General features: G+C 39.6%; 1 protein-coding gene across 14 annotated transcripts in view; it reads right to left on the reverse strand.

The window, feature by feature from the left end:
- LOC121644435 (adhesion G protein-coupled receptor L2-like) overlaps nt 1–23,884 on the reverse strand; it is a 92,729-nt gene that overhangs the window by 32,466 nt on the left and 36,379 nt on the right. For 9 of the 14 annotated variants that reach the window (XM_041992345.1, XM_041992333.1, XM_041992335.1 and 6 more), the window contains exons 3-7: nt 21,161–21,374; nt 16,624–16,733; nt 13,703–13,717; nt 11,716–12,516; nt 1,711–2,013 (exon numbers count right to left, since the gene is read on the reverse strand). In XM_041992345.1, coding sequence (XP_041848279.1) covers nt 1,711–2,013; nt 11,716–12,516; nt 13,703–13,717; nt 16,624–16,733; nt 21,161–21,374 — 1,443 coding nt within the window. Of the gene's footprint in view, nt 1–1,710; nt 2,014–11,715; nt 12,517–13,702; nt 13,718–16,623; nt 16,734–21,160; nt 21,375–23,884 lie in introns of those variants that run through there. The other 5 variants (XM_041992343.1, XM_041992332.1, XM_041992344.1 and 2 more) reach the window with 2 other exon arrangements.

Genomic DNA, 23,884 nt, shown 5'->3' on the forward strand with positions numbered 1-23,884 from the left:
AATGCCTTAATTTGTAAATTAATATCAGAATTCTTTATTCAGATCTACAGTATGGCAATTTCTGAGGAAGTAGTTTGGGGTATAGTTACACTGGATTACATCATATTATCAAATGGGCTCAGATGTATTCGTCTTAAATTTGATGTTTCTCCCTGTAAACCTTTGAGAGGAGGAGACACTGTCATAAAAAATATTGCTTCAACACTGTTACAGTAATTAAGCTTTGAAGGGAATAACTTGACATCTAGAGTAAAATTACTTATTTTAGTCTTTATTTAGTACTTATTTTAGTCAAGTTAGATGAGAAAATGTTCCCCATTTTCACATTTGTCAACTAAACCCAAAGCCTGAAGATTGTTAGCTTAGTAAGGCTTAAATTGGGCCAAAATGTAACATATATATGCCTGCTAGCAAAATTAAAGCTCATGAATTAAAATGTTATGAGATTTGGAACATACACATTTTCCCCTCATTTTTGTTTGTTTATGGATTAAACAAAACTTATTAATTAGAAACATTTAGAGGCACTAGTGGGCAGATTGTTAAACAAGTAAATTAAACTGTAGTAAATAATCACCTAGTTCTGTAGCTACTTAACACACACACAGAGAGAGAGAGAGTCTTATATAATGGCTTAATCTCCAAAGTCCATCCACCCATTTTCTTGCAGTTTATCCAGGGTCGGGTTGCAGCTCCCTCCAGCGTGTCCTGGGTCTTCCCCAGGGTCTCGTCCCAGTGGGATGTGCCCAGAATTCCTCACCAGGGAGGCATCCAGGAGTTTTCCTGACCAGATGCCTGACCCACCTCACCTGGCTCATCTTGATGCAGAGGAGCAGCGACTCTACTCTGAGCCCCTCGCGGATGACCAAGCTTCTGACCCTATTTAAGGGAGAGCCCGGCCACCCTGCAGAGGAAACTCATTTCGGCTGCTTGTATTCGCACTCTCATTTTTTTGGTCAGTACCCACAGCTTGGGACCACAGGTGAGGGTATGAACGTAGATTGACCAGTAAATCGAGAGCTTCGACTTTTGGCTCAGCTTCTTCACCATGACGGACCGATGCAGTCTGCATCCCTACTGACGCTCAATATGTTTTGTTTTTATATACATGAGATGTTTCACTACTGTAGTTCCACCTGCTCACTGACCCTACTAAACCCCAGTACATTGATAAAAATTATGCACATGTTGCAGCCTTATACATGGCTGTTTTTTTATTTATTTGTTTATGTATTTTTTATTTTTGACAAAGGATACATGTGTTAAAATATTGTATAGCAGATTAGATTTGACCCCCATTTATTTGCTTTGGGATCTGGTATAAAAATTTTGGGTTTTCAGGCTCCCAAAACGGCAGTTCTTAGGGAACATGTCCAGAATGTCCAGATGCTTCAACTCGTCTCTGTGTGGACATGGTCTTAATTTTTAATCACAATGGCTCTGAATGGTCAAAGCCTCAAGGACCCCCTGTGCTCTCTGGGGCACCCCTTTGGGGGGTCCTGAACCCCAGGATGGGAACCACTCCCTTAGGAAATGGCATCCCATCAGAAATGCAAGACAGTGTGACATACATTCTTCACATTCTGTATTCCTCAGATAACAATATAGGGCTTCTTTTCACATAACCTGAAAAAGCTTGCATCTATGTCAAAGCTACAATTTAGTAATATTTATATTCAAAGTAAATTTTAATAGCTTATCAACACCTACCTTTGGTCCCTTTGGGGCAGGGTCTCTCAACAGAAATCCCAGTGTGGGTCTGGGGCCAGTCAATGGCTCTCCTCCTGGTTGCCTCACAGAAGCGTCTGGGTGTTGGCGGCATCTCAGGGATGGTGGGCTCAGCTGTTCCTGAGCTACGGACGTCTTCAGATGGATCTCTTCCATCTCTTGGATCAGCTCCCGCAACTGTTGTGTCACCTTGTCCCTTCACGGTAGGTACAGTGGTGGTGGTGGTGAATACTGCAGTGGTCTTGGGTGCAGATGATGAGACGGAGATATCCTCAGTGGTTGGCACTAAAGTGAGATAGTGGTAAAGTTGTCAATCACAAATACCCTTGTCTTTAAGTCTTGCTGTTTCTTTCAGTGGGGGAACTGTAACAGTTCTGAATTTTGTGCTTTTATGGTGCTGGCAATGTTATTGATGAACATAAGTCCCAGAAATAAAAGGATTGTGGAAATTTCACTTGTATCTCCATCTCAACTTACAAAAAAAATCAACACAAACCAGGCACTTACTAGTTTACTTAAGCCAATAAAAGCCAGTAAGAAGACAAGCAATAGCAGTAGAACCGTCTCAAACATGGCAGTGTTTTTTTTTTTTTTTCCTCCTGCAGAGTCAGTATTGCACCGATTAAATGTCAAGAAAAAAGAAAAATCATTTCTGCTTTTTACTATTTTTCCTTGCCTTGTTCATCTCTCCCTCTTTGATAGAGTCAGTATGTGGAAGGAGAACTACACTGCCCCCAGCAAAAACTATACATCAGCAAAAATGCAATTCCACCATATTCAGTCCAAGCCCACCAAGCAAATCCATGCGAATGCACGCATGCAAGTGCACTTGTATGCACTATTACTCAGGTGTGTGTTCCTGCCTAAAATTACTGCCTATGCACTGATTGATATCTACTGAAGAGTGCCTGTAGATAACTAGGAAATGAAAGCAGAAATGGAAATCTATAAAATTTAATACAGTATGAATAGCCAATATGGATAAAAAGAGAAAACACAGAGTGGTTGTGTGGATGTGTGCATGTGCCTACAAGAATATCAAAGACTACTTGTCTTGTGCATGAATGACCATAGGTTTTCACCCACAGCCCCCGATTGTATTTTGAGATAAAAGCAGCTTCCCACAATAGGGTCTGCCAATGTGAAAGGCACTATAGTGTTGCCTTCAGGTTCCCTGGGTACTTCTGGGAAAATGCAATATCATGCTATCTGACACTCCATCATCAAACACCTAGCTCCATTTCCTGAGAGAGAATGGTGACAATGCCGACATTTCATGTTTCATCCTAATCAGTGGGTCTGGGGGGACCACTGCCTTTTTTTTTAGGTAAAATATTTGAGTTTATTACAAAGCTGATGTCTGTTGATGAGGCCACAGCAGAGAGAGTGATGGAGTAGTGTTCTGTGACACTGACTAAAGAAAAAATAAAATAGCTCTACAGTATGGCTGAATTGTGACATTTCAGACAGTGACCTTTTTCCATCAGACAGGAGCCCTGGTTAATTACTTTACAGTCATTCAGTCATTGTGTGCTTGTCACCAACACATTCACAGGTTGGCAACACAACTAACAGCTGATGTGCAGTTTGCAGTACCATATAAAACGATTATCCATGAAAAGCACCTGTTATCTGAGCCTTTATGCTTTTTTTTAAGGTTTCTTTTATTTATTCCTAAACAGACCAAAATCTTGCAGACTACAGTTGTATAACTATACCACATTAAAGAGAAAACAAAAAGTTTCAAATATATTATGTAATGCAGGAGAAGTTTTTTCATTGACTCAGGAAAAGTGAGAAGATTCATAACTTGACTTGGTTGATTCAATTGACACATATAATGCAATACAAGGGCATGTGTAATTGCGTTTCAAAATATTAAACCTCTCCATACCTGAGCAAATTTCTGCTTTTCCACAGGCTGATATAAACTCTAATATGCATCCGTCTGTAACAACGTGTGTGCATCGCCTGATTAACCTGCTCCTGAGACCATATTTCTCCAACTCAGTCATTCCACATATTTGTGCAAATTATCAAAAGGTGGGAATTGTCGACTTTTCACATTTTTTTTTCTTAATACTGTAGGTGCAGTTTTTTTTTTTTTTTTTTTTTTGGAATGCGGTTTAGTCGATTTATAAATGTGGCAAATATGTTGCTTAAGCCTTATGAGGTTGGGGCAACTGTAGCTCAGAAAGAGCAGTTGTCGGTCAACCTGAAAGTTAGTTGATCGAGTCCAGACTTCGACCACATGCCAAAGTATCCTTGGGCATAACAGAAGAACAAGAACGAGACACTGAACCCCATGTTGCCTCCCGATGTGTCTATCGGGGTATGAATGTGTGTAATGGGGCAAAGTACTTAGTGTGTAACAGTAGAAGGGCTGTATGGGTATATATGTATGAGTTTGTGTGTGTGAATGTGTTATGTGGTAAAAAGCCCTCTGATTCAACATGACTAGAAAAGTGCTATATACAGTAAGTACAGTCCATTAATGAATAAATATATATACATACTAGAGCTGGGCGATATGAGCCTAACTTAATATCTAGAAATTGTTTACCTGAAACATAATATATGATAAAAATCTCTTATCTTTTTTTGTCAAGTAGCCAAAGAGCTAGTTCTAATTTACAACCTTTGAGTGCTAAATACACTTTTATTAGGGTCAGCTGCACATGTGCATTAAACAGTTGACGGAAATTAAAGTAGCAGTATATTAAATTAACACTAGAATTACCAAGATTTCTAGTTTTCCCTGAGTCCCTCTACCACACTTAAGGCCCATTTATGCTCCCTTACATACATGAATAGGGACGTCCTCATACTTCTATGCATGTTTTGCACTGCCATGGTTGAGAAGTCAATTCCTCCACTAGTGGGCATTGTTAAGTTCAGAGTTCAGTTCGTGAGCCGACGTCAGTTTCAGGCACCATTTGGCAGCAGTAATGCATGGCTATAAAGTTTTTCCAACAGCCCAACATGCTCCAAACACTCGCATGTAGTCTTTTTTAAAAAGCTTGTGCAATTTCTACAGTTGTTGTGTTCATGTTCTTTCTTCTTCTGCTTTTTTATTTATTTTTCCCCCCTTGCTGATCTTCTTCTTTTTTTTTCTCTGTTTTGTTTCTTTTGCTGGTCACATGTCAGCTATTCTATTTAGCACTACCCCTGCAATTTCTGGTAGTATTGCTCCGTCTTCTGCATCAAGTAACAGATAGCTAAGCTCCGTGAAAAAGGACAAAATTACGCACGTAAATGACGTAGAAGACAGACGAAACTATCCATCCGTCTGCGTATCTGTGTTTTGCATCAAGCAAAAATGGGCCTCACCTCATTTACTGACCTATTGTTTTTCAAATCAGGTTCTCAGGCAAGTTTTCAGACCCAAAGAGCAGACGACTCAGCGCACAGGCTTTTAACTCTGCACCTCACAGAAATGAGTTTAAATCTGTAGTGATAAATTTATCTTTGTGCCAGTTTTTTTATCTTGTATACATTAAATACATTTAACACTAGAATGTCGAAGACCGTCATTTTGACTATTATAAAATTTGCCTATTCAATAACTTTGTCAAACAAAATCATGAAGCCTTGCTGGTCACAGACTTTCCCTAAAACAGCATGAATTTCCATTAAAACTAATAGAAATAAATGTTCTTGCTGGACTGCAAATAAATAGTCTATTTCATAGAGCCCAAGATTACATTTCAAGATTTCTTGACTTATTTAAGAAATTGCCCATAAGTCTGATATATTCATTCTACAAAAATAACAATAAGAAAAAATGCAATAAATCATCAAAATATAGAAGCTGCAACCAGACACTCTTGTTGCTTTGTAACTCTAAAAAATCTCTGACAATATTACTCATAATACACACATTTTCAGGCAATTATCCACCTTAAAGCACCATCTCTGACAATCCTAGATGACACTGGCATCAGAACAATATTTGAACATGCTGTTAAATACATGGTCATTGTCTCTTTCTGTTCATTATCATTTTATTTTAATTATGAGAAGCAGTCTTAATCAAAGACGAGATGGCATCTTTGAGGATGTTTGTAGTCATCATGTCTTGAGTTTAAAACCAGAGAGTGGGTAACATCAAAAGCATTAGATATGCACACATCTCCCTTCTACCACATGAAGTAATGTGTTCAAATGGCAGTGCTTCTGCAGCTTATTCTGATGCCTCTGCACCATGTGCGCTACAATTTTCTTTTGATTGCAAAGAGCAAATTCCCCTCCAGTAAGAGACTCGTGTCCTCTGGTAGCACTCATCCAAGAGAGGGCTGCACCAATTAGCTACCATTTCTCTCAAGAGGCAGTGAAGTCACTCTTTATGGGAAATATGACACCAAAGGCATACTGTTTCCATATGTTGAATAATACCTCTTGTAAATAATGGGAGAGTTTGAGATTGAGCAATTGAAAAATGACTGTGACCAGTGTCAAAACAGAGTGTGTAAATTAAAACAGAGCTTAGGGGAAGGGAGATTGTCCTCCAAGATCAATCACCAATTGAAACAGAGATGAAGCAGAATTAGTTTCATTACTTTATAGCACCCTTGAGTCATTCAGGCATCTAAGAGGAAGATGACAAAATTATTAGACCCTAATCAGATGATAAGAGGTCTGTATATTCTGTTTGGTCTTGGTTTTATAGCCCAAACTAACAGTAACCCCCCAGCCCCCCTATTCAAATAATGCAGTCAGAGTCAGAGCAGTAAAAATCTACCTTTCCAGAGGGACATCATAATAAATGGATCATAAGCTGCCTAATACTTGCTATTAAGGCAAGAAGAATGACAACGTGCAGTCAAATCAAGCTGTTTTAATTAGCTTCAGTTTTGAAGATAAGTCACTTAGAAAGCTAATCCTCTCAGCAAACTTTACTATAATAAACAAACTCACGCAGCTGGCAGGAAATTATCATCATCAGTTTAAAGCTAAATGAAATGATGAGCAAATGACCTGTAGTTTTTCCTACTGTTTCTCCTTCTTTTTAACATTACTAAATGCAGGAGGGGGGAGGAGGGGCCTTAATACTCTGTATGGTGTAGTAAATATAAAGCTATCTCCTGGCCAGCTTGGAACAGATAAGGGAAGACATGGTGTGACTCCATGTAAACTATGTGTTGTACTTCTTTAGAAATCCATGTGTGATTTGGTTTAGTTTGACTCAGTAACAAGCCTGTCTTAGAGGATAAGAGCTCAGCTGCAGTTGGTCTTTTGCCTCTTTACCTGGAGCCCTCGCTGGTAATTAATGACAGAGAAACAAATCCCACAAGACATGAATTTTACATCAGGCTGTTTATATGCACTCATGCTGTTCTGCTTGATTCAGGCTTATGTGACAAGAGCTTGGAAGGTAAAGAGCCACAAGACAATTTGTGTGTGGTCTCTAATTTGATGCTAAAGAATGTATCATTATTCCTTTTAAAATGAAAAAAAAAGTTGTTATGGAATTATTACAGGGCTGACAGCTTTATTGACGCTTCTTCTTTTAAGTGCAATAGACAAGAAAAGCTCTGCCCAACATATCTTGTGTCTGTGTGGGGTAATTTATGAAGCCTGAAACCAAATACTGTGGAGCAGCAGGCGTAGCAGTCACAAGTAGACAGTATGTGTCGAAAAGAGATGGCAAAGCAGGTCGCCATACATACACATTCATGCAGACAGGAAGATATATGTGGAGACAAAAATATACTCAGAGCAAAACACTCCAAAACTCTGTGTCATGTACACCTATGAGGCCCACTAAAAGAGTTTCCTTCCATAATCCAGCAAGCAAAACCATTAAGGTTCTTCCAAATCCCCTGACTCCTTTATGTCATATTTCTGTTGCCAAACATTATGTTTCCGAGGGTGGAACACAGGCTTAGTGTATGATACATCTATAAATGTTCTCCATCTTGAAGGCTCACCTGGAGGCATCATACAGGAATACAAAAGAAAAGCAAAGTGCAATGAAATGCTAAGCTGGGTTTAGACACAAAGGGGAAAAAATAAAAAAATAAATAAATCAAGTAACAACAAAAATGTCTAACTTTGTAAAGTGTGGAATGCATTATATTAAATATACATATATGTATATTTTTGTCTTTTTTTTTTATTCAACAGCCTTTACATTGCCTACTGCTACCAGATTACTCCAAACCTTTCAGAGACAAAGCCATCAATTTTACGCCTCTCATCTTTAAGGTCTCAAATCAATGCTACCTCAAAGACAAATTCATTTTCTACTTTCTCTCCTTGTTAGTGTGAAATGCACTCTGCAAAAGAAATCAGTTAATGTCCTTTCAAATCACAGAGGATACATTACAGGTGTCCCTCAACGTTTTGTAACTACAGACACTTAAATGGGATTTCTTTTGTTTTTTTTTTTTTAAATTGGCATTTACTTCCTTTTAGGGCAGACATCCTAAAAGCTGAACTCTTGCAGTTGTGGTTTATGTTCAAAATGCATGAGCAGAACACTCATGCATGCAAGCTAAATCTGTGTGAAACAAGGCCGGCTTTACGCAGGGGCAAGAGGGGGCAGTGCCCCCTCAAACAAACATTCTGCCCCCTCAATCAAATGCGCCGAAATGGGCAAATCTCTCCAAACGCTCTCTCCCCTCTGTACTGAACTCTGTGTGTCGGAGCTTCACAGGATCCATTGTACTGTCTTCAACAAGTCCTTCCCACCACCACAGAAAACAACCAATCAGTGTTTAGTATGCAAATGAGTTGACATACAGCCTGATCTTGCGGTGTCATATTTCTCCCCCTCGTAGAGAGAGCGGCTGCTGAGCTCCAGCGGTAAAACTTATAGAGTAAAGCTCTGTTAAATGTGTTGTAGCGATACTGAATAAATACTTATAATAACAGACGTATTTATTGCATCTATTCTGTCAACTGGGGTTTGTTTCTGTTCTATTTAAACGTGTCTACGCCTGTTAGTAGGAGCAGTGATCAATCACGCACGGGCCATAGATGTGACTGCCTCCTCGGTACAATACAGACTGAGGGAAAACGAGCTGCGCATATGAGACCCCTCAAGCTCCGCCCAGCCTTTAGTTCAGCATGCTAGTTTGAAGAAAAAAATAACAGAAAGTTTCACTCTACATTCCCGCTGCTTTCAGCAGTTCAGCTCAGAGCTTCATGTATGCCTCAGCTTAAACAGACGACAATGTGCATTTCCGATCTTGGAGAGTTGTAGTTAGAAAAAAAAAAAAACTCCGGCCACAAAACCCACTTTGGAAAGTTTCATTCAGTCCTCCTGCATGATGCATCCATTTTTTAGAGCTTTTAAAAAAGGTAGTGCTGATTCTTTAATCATTATGGTCTATATACAGACAGAAACAAACACACAGATAGTTGAGTTTATTGTTATTAGTTTCAAATTTATTCAAAATGCTTAGACATCTAATGGCTGTCCAATAGGGCAATTGTTATTTTGTTGGTTGTTAAAGCTTTGATAATGGATCATTCTTTTCTTTTTTCTTACTTCATTTTGTTATTGATATTTTCTGTTCCCCCCCTGAGGGATTGCCACCTTATTGTGGTCAGGGGGTTTGCGTGCCTCAGTGACTCTAAGAGCTATACGAGCAGGAGCTTTGGTTTCAGGTGGGACACCCAAGCTGCACAGGTCTTAGAGTAGAGGCCTGACAAAGTGCAATCCATTTCTTTGAAGTTGGACTCCACTAACAGCACAGTTCCGTTAAAGAAACACTTAAAAAACAACAACAAGAAAATGCTGAAGTATGTACTCATAATGCCCCCTTCAAATTTATGCCTGCCCCCTCATGTATGCATTCCTAGAACCGGCCCTGGTGTGAAATGTTTTAAACAATACAGAGAAAAATCAATATGGGGAATGATCTGTGCTAATCACTTTAGGGCCAGAATTAAATAGCCCACAATGTTATATAGAGTCTCTTCAAGGTAAAGGAACACACAGTTGGCTAAAGTCAATTATTTTCTGCTTAATTTACTTTGCAAAAATTTCCTTATTATGAACTCATTATCCTGAGGACCTTTTTAAATTAACATCACAGCCAAGGTTGATCCTTATGACAGAAAAAGGACACTGACAATAATAGCTGTTTGTTTGAAAAGGGAGAGAAGATGCACTGAATTTGGCGTTCTATTTATTTCCCTCTGTGGTCGATGAATCTTAATGGGCACAATTAATTTCCTTTACGCCTCAAATGCCCCTCTGTTTCTGAGAGTGAGACATTATTTCAGCATCATTAGATTACCCTGGAGAATAGGTTGTTTAATTCAACAACATATCATGGGCAGCGATAAATCCTAATAGCTAGACAGTAAAGAAGTTAAAGGTGTAGATCTGAACAAAACAACTAATAAACAAGAACCAGTTATTTTCAAGTACTATTCACAGAGCCCGGTGTGCTGCTAGCATTGGCATCTTGAGATGCCTTCTTCTTGAGCATGCAACATTTGAAAATGTTCCTGTAAAACACACCTAATGATCCACAGTGACAGGCTCTGTAGCAGAGATGCATTTCTGATTGGATCCCAAAGACAGAACCGTGACAGGAAACCATCACTTAAGAGTAATGAGAGAAATCAACAGCTATGTTCTAGTGCTGCAGCAAGTGGCAACTCCAAGCCTCTGTGGCTTTTATGTTTACCGAGGTATTATAGTATCTGAGACAGGACATTAAACCCTTAGCTGAAAATGCTTTGTGACCGCTACTTCCCTCCTCTCCCTGAGACTCTTTAGAGACAAAGAAGGTAATTATGACAATTCACTTGTTAATTACATTTACATACACCCGGATGTGAGCAGTTCAGCTAGTGGTTTGCATGCATGACAAACTCATTTAAGTTTGAGTATTTCTCATATCTCCATGAGCATTTATTGAGGCTTTGGTTGTTCAGCAAAACAGACACAAACTTGGCATCCCCCTCCCTGGGTGTCGAGTTATCATGCTGGGGAGATTCCAGGGAACAGCAGGAAAACAAACAGACGTGTTGACAAGAGGCCAGAGTTCATGAGCACACAGCCTCCATTGAAACATCAACCCCTACCCTTCAACAGCACAGGTCAAGAATCAGATTTCCTACCCCTTGGCCACCCCTCCTAAATATCCAGAAGTTAAAAATCATAATCTAATATGGACCAGGGCTCAGAAGGGGGGAATCTGAGCGTCTAGTGTATCACTGAGTCAGGTCAAGATTCTTGTTTCCCCACTTCATACAGGAGACTTATCTGTGCTGTATGGGATAAATTGGTTGCTGTCAGGTAATTAAACCCATTATCAGCCTGATGTAATGTGCCTGTCTGAGGACACGTATGTCGCCTCTCAGCACTTCACAGATTAATTTAAGACCGTTAACCGCCTGACATGATTCTTCACTGTAATCGATGTCTCTTTCCAGCCATTCTTCTGCACAGATGTGCCATGTGGTCCATAACTCACACAGACTTAAGCCTTTGAAAAATATTAGCCCACAAAAGGTTGGCGATTATCTCCTCATCTGTTACAAAAAAAAAATGGCTACAGCGAAGTTAAAGTGGTAACCATGGAAACACAACTTGAAATCCTGAGCTAGGGAGGAGAGGATAACCTCTGTCATACTGTGCACAATACTTCTCAGACATGTTCCCAGCATGAGAGGGAAGTTCAGGAGGGCAGTGTTCATAATGGTTTTGGATAAGGCAAGAGATTGAAGAATTTGATGGGGTCCCCGCATCTGCTGGATTGAATGCTCCAGCCTGCCTCATGTAATAAAGAAACGGGTATTGTAGCGGCATGACCCCTCAGGGAGCTATCTGTCATTCCAAGGTGAATCTGTAATTTGTGTCTGCAAATGAGGCCTTTCCCCGAGAATAACACAACCCCCTTTTCTTTATCACACCTGAATTGCATCCAGAATTAAAAGGCAGCCATCTGTGACATCCAGCGTTCCTGCCAACAATAGAGGAATTAAACAAAGACAATGGACTACAAAAAACTAAGCTGTTCTCACCTTCAGCAGGATCTGGTGGCCCAAAGTCCAGGTCGTAGCGCAGGATATAAAAGTTATTCCACACGTACAGCTGGTTGTCCCTGGGGTTGTAATCCACAGCAGTGATGTACTGGTACTGGTTGGGGAACAGGATGTCAGTATACTCGCCCTGACTCAGCTTGGTGTTATAGATGTAATCGATTTGGCTCCGGCTGGCTTCGCTTTCATTCTCCTCATAGGTTGAGCGCACTACATGCAACACGCCGCATACCATAAAGGCATTGGAGGCCGAGCGCTTGTCATAGGCTGTTTCCCAGGTGGCCTCAAAGCGGAGAGTGTATGGGTTGAGCTGGCTCACCACTATGCGCCCATTGTTCTGCTCTGTGGCATAGATTACCCACAATCCCCTCTCATCTACTGCAAGGTCAATGTCCGTCTTGCCACCCCAACGGTAAGGTGAGGTGTCGTGATAATTGGCATTGTTTACAATGGCCTCACCGCTTTTGATGCGTGTGCGCAGGTCAAACTTCACAATGTTGCGCGTGCGTTCCTTGTTAAAAAAGATAGCACCATCGTAAGCCACAAAACCTGTCCCATCCACACGGTGTGGCAGTTTATAAGAGGTTGTCTGGCGACCATTTTTGAAGTCCTCCAGAGAGGCATACTCGATGAGGGTGTCTGTGCGGTATGGCGTCCAGGGCATAAAGAAGACTTTGTCTCCAGCTTGCAGTGGGTCTTTGCACCACGACCCAGCCTGCTGCTCGGCCTCAAACAGGAAGGTGGCAGCTCCTATCCCCTTCAGAGTCCCGGGACAAATGAAAACTAGTGATAGAGAGGAGAGTAAAAACAAAGTACAACAAGGCAAAATGTTAAAACCACAAATTACACATTTCAGGCATGATTCTTGCTGCTGTGTGACTCAAGTGCAGGACAAAAAGATCAAAGACTGTGAATTTGGAGGAAGCGTTTGACTAGTGCTTTTGTACTAATGAGTAGGGAAAAAAGAAAACAAATGTATGTGTCATAGAGATTATTTAGAATGAAAAATATGAGGTTACTTGCATCTCAAGGGTCTGCTGCTACTCCGTAACAAAATAAAATTAAATGTAAAGGGAAAAAAGTACATAAATCCTGCAAATGAAAGACATAGAAAATGGAGGAAGTAAAGTTCACAGTGTTTTTGTTTTTTTCTTTTTTCTTTTTTATTATCAAATACCAGCCTGTCTCTAATGTCAAATGCCACATGAAGAGCTGGGTATATGGACACACTTCACATGCATACTCACATGACTAAGGTCATAAAATAAAATAAAAAAAAAAAAAAAAAAAAAAGAAAAACAGACGTTTACATCTTGTGATGAGGGTAAACAAAAGGTTGTCAATGATAGTGGCGGCAGCAAAGCAGAGGTAAAAATAAAGTGGAGGTTGGGGAATAGATAATACAGTGGTAAAGGATTTTCACTACTTCTGTGGTGAAAGGCAAGAGTAACCACTGATGGGTGAGGGAGGCCATGGCAAGGTTCCCATTTAAATTAATTAGTTCTGGATAAAAAAGGGACACAGTGATTTTTTGTTTTCTTTTCAAACTTTTTTCAGTCGGTGCCAAACTCACTCAGCCATCACTGCTATTTCACATCACGTGCTATGGGTGCAGCAGAAGTTGGGCCAAGCAAACTAACACTGAGCCAAATAAGAGTATATACACAAGTAGTCATTCTTCAAGTGTTACATTACTAGTAGAGGGTCCCGGGAACAAATCGAAACTGAACAGTTGGTGTTTTCTTTCATATTGCAAAGAAAGCTAAGTTTGCTGACCGTGGTTTTCATTTGAAATTCTGTTCTGCAAATCATTTGGATTCCATGGGTGCAAACAATCCTCCTATGGGTTTAGCATTTGACAGGAGAGGCAATCAGGAGGGGAGGGGAGGGAACGTGAAGGGAGCTGTACTCAACACCACAGAACAAGGAGCCGAAGGAGGGGGAGAGAAGGACCAGACCACTCATTTACCTTTTTGCTCCACTTCTATTTCAGGCATTGGAAAAGAAAGCAAAAAAAGAGTGCAAAAAGGGAGAGAAAGGTTATCATGAGTCAACTAGCAGGTACAAAGAAAGAGAATTAGTTTGAGGGTATGACCATGAAATGAACCACAGGGCAGCTTGAAGGAAGTAGAACTGGAGGGAAAAAAAAAGTCTTTGTTAGTAAAACAGCTTCTCATCCTAGGATATAAAAACAGACAAGTTATGACTAAAGACAAGCTATGTGCCATGCGATCCCGCACATGAAACTTTTCATTCTTACCATCGTTATCTGCCAATAAAATAATGTACTGGCCACTGTAAAAGCAGAATAAATCCCTCTAAAAATGCTTCCTCTAAAGTGGCAGGAGGAAGAAAAATCCCTAAGCTCTGGTCGTATTTAGGTGTATAACATTCTTAGAGGAACAGCACAGAAATTGTTTTTGGCATGTCTTGACTGAGTATGGAATTTGTTCAAACTTTCTAAACACAAATCAAAACTTGATTCCAAACTTGCTCGCCCACACACGTAAAACACGACACGGTGCTAATGTTACAGCGCTGAATCTTAAATGAGCCAATGAGCACCAGCACATGAGATGACTGATGGATAGTCGGCCTAATATGGCGTTTTTTAAGTGGACTGTTGCAGCTGTATATACTGGGTGGAGGAGGAGAGGCTGGAGACACTATGTGAAAGATTGGAAGTTGGAAAAAAATTAGAGCAAAGAGGTTAGTCGTGGGGAACAGGACAGGAGGTGAAAGGGAGGTCTGTTTGAAAGAAGAAGAAAAGAGTAGTGAATATTTCTGAAAATGTTTACAGTTCATCAATTTAAATACTGAGTACTTTCACAGGCAGGAATGAAGCCTTCAGCTGCATTTATAAACTACTCTAAAGCACCCTTTTAAGGAAGATTAACTTGAAAATAGCTCTGGGTTTAACCAACTCTGCAGTACATTTAATTAAAACCACTGGAAGACTTGAGATGATCTATGACTGAGTGTAGGAATTTGGTTTAATCTGGGAAAAGATGCAGAATTATCTTACAATTTAAACATATTTACACTGACTTAAAGTAAAATCTTCCATTTTTTGTTGCTAATATAAAAAAAAAACATGCTTCCCAATATATTTATTACTATGGGAACCATTTAAAAGGTCAGTTCACAGAAATTACAAGAAAACATATTTCTCCCTCACCTTTAATGATGTCTAGTCAAGCAGATAGTTCATTTTTATTTGTCCAGGTGTGGAAATATCCAGCTCAGAGATTTCTATCAGTACACAAATATGAGTGAAAAAATTATGGGCCTGTTTGTTCAGTATAAAGTAGTGCCAATGTCAACTGATCACAGTGAGGTCTGTGGATTGTCCAAAGAAAGAGCAATTTATAAAACAGATTTCTCCATTAAAAAAATCATTAAATGCTATCAGCACTACAAACTCTAAACTAGAAGTAAATTTTCTGCTGTTTAAGTAGGAGTCTTATACAGACAGGACACATAAACAGTAATAAATCAAATCCAAATCCTAATAAAAACAGAGCGAGTCAATCTAAATGATGTGGAATTCCTGTTTGAATCTGACGGCATGTTTTGGTGAATGTAGCTAAAAAATATAGATTTTAGAAATGATTCCTCACCTATACTAAAACTAAAGCAAAAACACAGTTTATGGTGTTGACAGCTTCACAAGTCTTAAACTGATGAGTTTGACATACTGATATGTGTTACTGTGTCCAACTTCCTTAGTCACAGAAAGCACATTAAACCGACAGCAGCCAAAATTTTAATCTTACTGCTGGAGATTTACAATCAATTAGCTCAAGTTAATCTTCCACCAGTGAAACTTGGCATGTCAGCTGTCTACAGTAGCTGTGCGTCTATAAAACTGTCAAGAGAAGTTAATATTACCTTTTAAGAAAAATAATAATAATAATAAAAGAAATAGGTGCAAAAGGTGTAAAATAATATTTCCATTACCTGGTTTGCAGCAAGTAGTATAAGCCATTGTACATTATGTATGTCTATTTTAAGGTCTACTGGTCACTATCTGACTACAAAAAATTGAAGAAGAAAAACTATTAAAATAAACCAGTCACTTTAGTTATACACATGGGAAGAGTAGTCTTCAATAAATATTTTAAATTTGGCATATTGCACTTGTTCTTTCATGTTAATGAGAGGAGGTGGAAACATGTGTAAAACCATGGTGATTATAACCAGAAACTCATTTAGATAACAGTTTACTGATGTTGCAAATGTAGTCAGCAGCAGAGTAATTTTCCCGTAGACACCAATACAAACTGACACCTTTTTGTGATTATAAGTGTCGCCCCCTGTTGATTGCTTGATTAAAGGTTTCAAGCACTTTGTAAAGGCTTCTTTTTAAGTTGGTCTCCAGTCTCAGAAGTGCCTGGCCATTGTCATTAGAAAGGCAGTTCTGATTAAAAATGGTAATAATGTCATTGAAATTATCTTCCTAAGAAAGAGGAAAGACAAGTAGTTTAATTAGTCATTTGCTTGTTTTGGTGTCTAATTACTCAAAGTATTTTACTAGCCAGGATCCAGATGCAGGATGGAACTTCAGCCTAGAGGCAAATGTCTCAAATATCAAGAACAGCCAATAAAATCATTAAACTATACACATGACTAGACTCCATTAGAGGTAATTGAGAAAAAGGGTTCTTTGTCATAACTGGGGTATATTGAACCTTTAAAAGACTGAAAATCTATATCTCAGTATGACTTTTCCTAGTTGATAATACCATATTTCTCCACATACACATGTTAAAGTGTCATCTGTAGGACAAACTGTGAAATGTCTTCAAATGAAGAGAGACTATAGTCACATCAGACACTTTAATATCACACAGTAAGAGTTCAGTATGAGATTTGGATGGCAATACTTACTATAGGGAACACACTCATACTGGACCTCTAAGTACTTGTAGGTGCCAGGGCATGGATCAGGAAAGACATCAGAGCCAGTGACAACCACACACTGCGTACGGTTGTTGCACCTAGAAAAAAGAAAGATTGACCAGAGATTTCATCATGACTACCCACAGCAAGAGTACTCTGCAGAGACAACATTCATAACACAGAGGAGGGAAAAGTTCATTGTTACAGTCACACTGACATTGATGAAATCCCAGGCAGCACTGTCATTTATGCATTCAAGTTTAAACCTTGGCAAGAAGAGAGAGGAAATGAAAGCATTAAAGGCGAGTAAATGAAGGTGATGGGATGAATGACAGAGAGAGAATGTGGCCAAAGGCATGTTAGGAATTACTGTCTCCATATCGCTACTGAAAGAGAAGACATTCATTAAAACACACACGACAGGTGGCAGTGACATGCAGAGGACTGGACTGGGTGGCCTCAAGTATAACAGAGCAGCTCCTCTGCATGTTCACCCAAACAAGACATGAATGTGTCATCTCTGTGAAAGGTTATTTGCTTTCCAGTATGATGCGGTCTCCCTCAGTGAATTAACAGTCTAATGTGTGAATTGCAAAGACAGCTTGTGTGTGTGTGTGTGTGTGTGTGTGTGTGTGTGTGTGTGTGTGTGTGTGTGTGTGTGTGTGTGTGTGTGTGTGTGTGTGTGTGTGTGTGTGTGTGTGTGCACATTGGCACATGTTTCTGGGTGTTAAGAAGTTCAAGTAAAGAGACAGAGGGAAGAAAAAAAGAACAGAATTTGTATAAATACTGTATAGGTTGTAATTGGCTCCAGTTCAATCAAGCTCTTTTAAAGCAGAAGGATTGAGAATGATGTGAGTAAAAAGAGGCAAACAAGAAAGAAAGAAAAAAGAAAACTGGCACCAAAATAGAAACATTCAACAATTTGCAAGCCTGTGATAAATATTTGAGAAGGTCAGAAGCAGAGATGCAAGTCGGACATAGATTTGAGCACTTGAGAACAAACCATTAGAGATCGAAGATGCGTTGTCACTGCACAGTGCTGCACAAAAACCACATTTAACTGTGACTGAAGCAGCAGGCTAAAATAATCCTTAAAAAAAGGGGGTAAGTATTCAAGTATGACTTTACTTTTCAGTGATACGTATTTGCTCAGGAACATCTCTTAAAAGGAACAGATTATCAAACGTATAAATTTAAAAAGGAAAAAAAAGGTGCAAAGTTCATTGTGGAATTAAAAAAACATCAGCATCATCAGCGATGGTTTCAACTTCAATACAATTCCAGCTACACAAGAGCGATACTCTTCTGCAGCAAATTCTCAGGAGAACAGCCACGAGGGAGAAGGGTTACTGTATCGAAACGTGAACCGACTGACAGCAGATAAAGCAACTGCATCACCTCAAATACACTCAGAAATATTCCACTTCATTCAGCATTGAGTGTTTTTAAGCCTGACTGACAACAGCTCCCAGTGCTGGAAAATAAACAGTTCTGTCTTTGTGAGTTTTGAGATACATGTGCTTAACTCTTTTTCTACTCAGTACAGAGGTTATAATGGACAGATAACTGCCATGGCTGTTATTTGAAGATCTACTGTAACATTTCAGATATGCAATGCCATATATCAAATAAGTAAAGTTAGCTTCACATTCATTACCAAGAATACATTGGTTCATTTACAGATAAATGCATTACTAATGATTTATGAATAGAAATCAATCTCTATAGATATTTCTCAAGTATCTCTATTTTCTAAATATATCAGTTTAAAGATGGTAGTTTTTTCTGGTTACACAAATGCTTGTTAACCTTAACCTTTACTTGTATACAGAACAGTTAAGCTTTAGCTTCAATAATACAGATCCAGCATAATATGACACATAGCTAACGAGCTGCAGGACAAAAGGAATGTTCGCTCAACTTTTAGCTCCATTTTTGGTCTCTACTAACTGCATGGGGAAACAAATTTGTCTATTTGGGAGATGTCTGTGACAATAAGTTGGGGATGAGTCTCTAAAATGTCACCCTTTTATGTAACATCATTTGATCTTTTGTATAAACTAAATATTGATTAGTATGAATTATGTTCATGCAAAGATCTGGATACATTTTCACTGCTGCTAATTTATTTCAAGCTGTGAGAAACTGTGGAATTTTGCCCTCCTGTCAATTTTAGATGCGCTGGAGAAGACGGAGGTGTTGCTAAGTATTCCTACAGTCTGTTTTTAACAACTAATTGCTGCACATGATCTTTACTGCACCAAGTACAGTCTCATAGTAGCAAAGTGTTTAAATCCTGCTCTCTTTCTATAAAAAAGCTGCACTTTTGACCAGTTAAAAGATTCATTCTGATATTTTTAAAGGGCTCGAGAAGAGGTGGTCAATGACGTAAGGTAATGGAAGGCAGAAAAACAGGTGTATGTTGATGATTCTTTTTTCCATGCAAGTGTGTGAGTAGTTTTTTGTACCTGCAGTGGTTGCGAGGTGAATGGACAAAAAACATGCAGAGAGAAAGGTCGAACACACTGTCCATTCACAGCACACCTCTGAGGGAATGGTCACCTGCATATTAAACGGGGTCCACTAACCTGAAGTTCCACCACTCTCTTCGTAAATCTTCATTTAGCCACTTTTTGTCAACACCAAAACATTTTTCTTGACAAAACACTTTGATGTAGCCTTTGTAGAAAATCAAGCCATTTGATTTCTGTCTAGCTGTTTTTGTTGTGAAAACAGGCTGCTGATGAATACTTTCTGTTGCAATTTTAAAAAAACCAAGAAAACTGCTACTTGTGCAGCAGACATCCAACTGTTTCCATCTCCCCAGTCGTCTTTAATATGTTTGTTTATCCGTCTGTGGGGCTATTGCCTTTTGTTAATCTTGACAGTATTGACAGGGTATTGTGATTGAGTTTAAATACCCTTGTTCTACTTTGCTGCACACCAATGGCGGCCTGATCATGGTCGCCAAAAGATTTGTGAGCGCTTCAAGATCCCCAGTTATCATGTCAACTTTAATTACAGTCAGAAGCCTATTTCCTCTGATCTGAATCTTTATAATAATTCTGGTTAAGAGCTTGTGGTGCAGGCTCTTCACAAAGCCTTTGCTGCACACTGCCTCCTGGGAATCTTTGATGGAGTTAAGTTTGAAGTGCAGCTCCACTGAATCTGAATCTGACTTGTCAACAGATGTGTGGCAGTTTACAGTTAAACCAAAGGGCATGGACATTCTCAGAAGCATGTTACTGTGGGACTGTGGTGTAAATTTAGAAAGACAATGGCACTAGATGCATTCATGAAACTCCTCTGTAGAGCTTCATCTCATGGGAGTAAATACAGAAGGGAAGGTAGCAGGAAGAATCCCAGAGGTCTGACATGGTGGGCGATGATGCTCAGAAGCCAGCTTTAAAAAGGGAGCAGGTAAAGACAGAGCAGTGCATTAGAAAGTGAACTGTGCTGGTTACTATTTATGAATAGTTCATCCAGTGCCCTTTAAAAATACACACACCTCTAGGGGTAAGCAGCAGTCGAGCTGAAGTGTTGCTGTGCTGTCGTTTGACAACGAGGCAGCATCCTGTGAGAGGGTAACCGGGATAAAAGCCATGATGATGGGCATTGCTCACTACCTGAGGCAAAGCCACTTCAATGAACTACAAGTGTTTGAACAAAGCAAGCACAGTCTTCCAGATAGGGAATTAAGAGGGTCTTCATGTGACTTACGGTCTCTCTGAGATATGCTGATTATGACTCAAACACAAGCAACAACATGCAGCTGGTGTGAAGAGCTCTGCTGCATGGATGTTGTCAAGAATTAATCTGTGCCCCAGTTTTTTTTTTTTTTTTTTTTTTTTAGGATTTTTAAATATATAGTTTAGTACACTACGATATAACAATATGAAAGGCATAAGACGATGCCACTTTGACTGTACATATTTAACTGTCAGCACATATTATGCTTTCTTTCAGTTTCTTATGTTCAATTTTGTGCACATAAGTTTCTGCAGAGTGGCAAAGCCCAAAGCCCTCACCCTTGAGAGCTAATCTTTCCCACAGAAAACACTGCTCCTGGACTGCCTAAAAAGTCCTGTTTATTCTTCAGTTTTTTCTTCTGTTACTTAATGACATTATCATGTAACATATTTCGATTAAGCCTTCATATTTATTAGTCCAATAAGCCTAAAATGAAAAATGAGTAGCTGCATTGTGCTATGCTTACATGTAATCTGACCAATCAGAGCAGATTGAGCCTTTCAGAAGATGAACCCTTAAAGAGGTGGGTGTATTTTGAACATAAATAAGAAAAAAATTGTGTTTTTTTTTATATTTTTTTTAACATTTAGACATGTATATTTGTTCAAGCATATGGCTAAAATATGGCAATAAATGTGTACATAAAATTAGCTTTTTAAACAGTTTTTTTGTGTGCAGTAGTATTGTTAGAGAAAAAAAAAGGAGGGCCAGTCTTTTCTCCCTAGCTTCTGTTTATGTTTGTGAAATAGGATCCCTCCTCTCCCCAGCGCTTTACCTTTGTGATATAATCTTGTAGGCATCAGGGAGGTAGCAGTTGACGTTTTCCATCTGGAACGGGTCAGCGTCACAGATCTTGTCATCAGTGCGGCCGTAGTTGGCCGTCTCGATCATTATGACATCACTACCCGGGCAGCGGAGATCAATTGCATATCCTTCACATGAGAGCTCTCTTCTGACGAGCCCGAATGGCAAGGCTGCACGGCTGAACCCTGACACACAGAGACGCACAAAGACAGAAAAGACAGCAAATCGCAAAATTAATAAGTTAGGGGTTCACTGCTTTAATACAATAAGGCTGAACATCATGCCGTAAAAATCTGCTGGCACAATATAAATAGGCAGCAGTGGTCCAATGTTTACCGCAGTTTTAAACAGATGGATCATTACACGCGATCCAGGAATGGGGAAAGACAAAACAATTCATTTCTCCATCCTTCTGTGGTCAGGGCTGTCAAATTTTTGACTCATTGGAGAACAGTGGTAATCTAATAAATTCCTAAGTAAATAAAAAGGTTGCTGTGCTTCAGGATGGTCTCCACCTACAGTATGTATCTGCCACTAGAGTCAAATCTGTTTGGATTGAGAAAAGTTTGTTTTACAGTAGTATGAACCCCCTCATTTGTTTCTTGAGCTTTATTTGCTCTACAAAGAAAGGCAGAATCCCTGCAGAATGGAGTGCAATATAATCCATTTTACAGTGCCGGTGATCAAACAGGGGACAGTCTGGAGTCCACACAGGAGGAAAAATCTATAGATGGAGCAAAGCAGGTGGAAGCTAAGCCAAATAGTCCTACTTAGGGTGAAAATTAACTATTTCCATCACATATGTGCCCCTTCTCAGCAAATTAAACTGAAAGAAGTTCATCTTCATTATTTCCCTTTTTTTTAAATAATAATTAATATATGCTGTCATAAAAAACTGTAGAACTACACATATGATGATTTGCAAAGAGAGGGGAAAAAGAGACAGAAAATTTTGTTAACTAGGGTTAAAATAATCCAAACTGAAGAACCAAACTGTCTTCAATTCTGAGAAAACAATTAGGAAATATCTAAGTAGAACATGGAAATGTGTTCCATTAAAGAAGAGCAAGCAAAGCTCTGCATGAACTGTCAATAATGGCTGTTGTTTTCAGCACTGGTGGGCCCCTGGGGGAGCAGCTACCATTTGTATTTTCTGCACTGCTCTCTCCTAATTAGCCCTCCTTTCAGCCTGTTACCTTTTCCATGCTCCCATTGGCTCCCAAGCATTGTCATGTACTAACACTTACCACCCTGGGTTCACTTTGCCCCCTCACTCTAATTATCTGCACACTTTTGACAGTCAGGGCCTGATGCAATTAGCATTGTTTGAACTGCTCAAAGCTGAAGCGATTCCGACTTGAAATTCCTACCCTTAAAACCCAACCCACATGTCTGCTAGTCATTTCAGCCTGCTGCGCCCAGCTCACTTATAATGGTATTCTATGTAACTCTGCGCATGCCACACCAGAAAATAGAGAGAAATGACATCTGCGAAGCTTTACTGTTAAGAATATAATGTTAAAGTCAATGCATATTAGGAAAAACTTCTGCACATGCTAGTAAAGGTAGCAAGAGAACAAAATATTAAACTAATGGTATAAATTCTCTGGCATTCAGCCACTAGACATTTCATTATAAAACCATGATCCATTTAATGGCCAGTAGATTCTGCTTAGCTGGAATGTTTATCACCTCATTAGAAGACGTCAGTGTAGCCAAATCATAAGTGAAGGGCTATGGGGTCACTCCATCTTTTCCAATAACTATGACAATTACCCAAACCTTTCAGAAAACCTGTCCAGAATGGTGGATGATAAAACACAGAGAGAAGTCCGCGGCTTTACTGCGAAGACTAATGATCACTCTGTCTGCCATTCCTCATGGAAGAAGTGACGGGTTTATCACGGCAGCTACAGAGAACAGACAGAAAGAATGCATCTCATGGGGTTTTAAAATTCTGAGCGCAGGGACAGTCTTTCGGCTAAACCACCCTCATGGACACACACACATATGGACGCACACACACCATCTGCCTTTTCAAACCTCCTCTCTCTAGCTGTCCAGTGGTGGTTCTGCCCATCTATCAGAGAACTATGGCATGATGGCATGCTGGTGTCAACAGAAGCCTAGCGATTGATTAGGCTTGTGCCTTGCTGGCCTCCTCCTCCCTCGCCTGTATAGATCGCCCTGGTCATAGGCTAACACTACATCAATTAGGGGGAGTATCTAGTCTGTGCTGGCGGGCTAAAGAACAAATTGCTTCTTCTCCAAACTGCGGATGGTTCTGGTCTCATTAATGACTGTCTTGTCAACTTGTAATTGAGCATGTAATGACAAATCTGTCCAAAAAAAATCTAAAATATGCTGTGTTTAAACAAGGATTTGTGTGTGCGTGTGTGTGTGTGTGTGTGTAGTATGTGTAAAGCTGAATTCAAGGGAAATTTATTTTTGGCAATTTAAGTTGATGTTGCTTTAGATTCCAGGATTTAGACACAGCTAAAAATCAAAAACTATGTGACAACAAAGGTTTTTGGATGTGTGTATTCTTCTGTGTGGATTTCCTTGGTTTAAACAAGTTTTGCGAGATGTTGAAAAGAAGGCAAGATTGTTTGTGTGCACAGTGTGTCTTGGGGGGGGGGGGGGGGGGGGGGGGTATGAAAAGCTTTTCATCTCACGCTTTGTGCTTTGTTTGACT

The sequence above is a fragment of the Melanotaenia boesemani genome, chromosome 8 (genome assembly GCF_017639745.1).
Source record: "Melanotaenia boesemani isolate fMelBoe1 chromosome 8, fMelBoe1.pri, whole genome shotgun sequence".
Taxonomy (NCBI): domain Eukaryota; kingdom Metazoa; phylum Chordata; class Actinopteri; order Atheriniformes; family Melanotaeniidae; genus Melanotaenia; species Melanotaenia boesemani.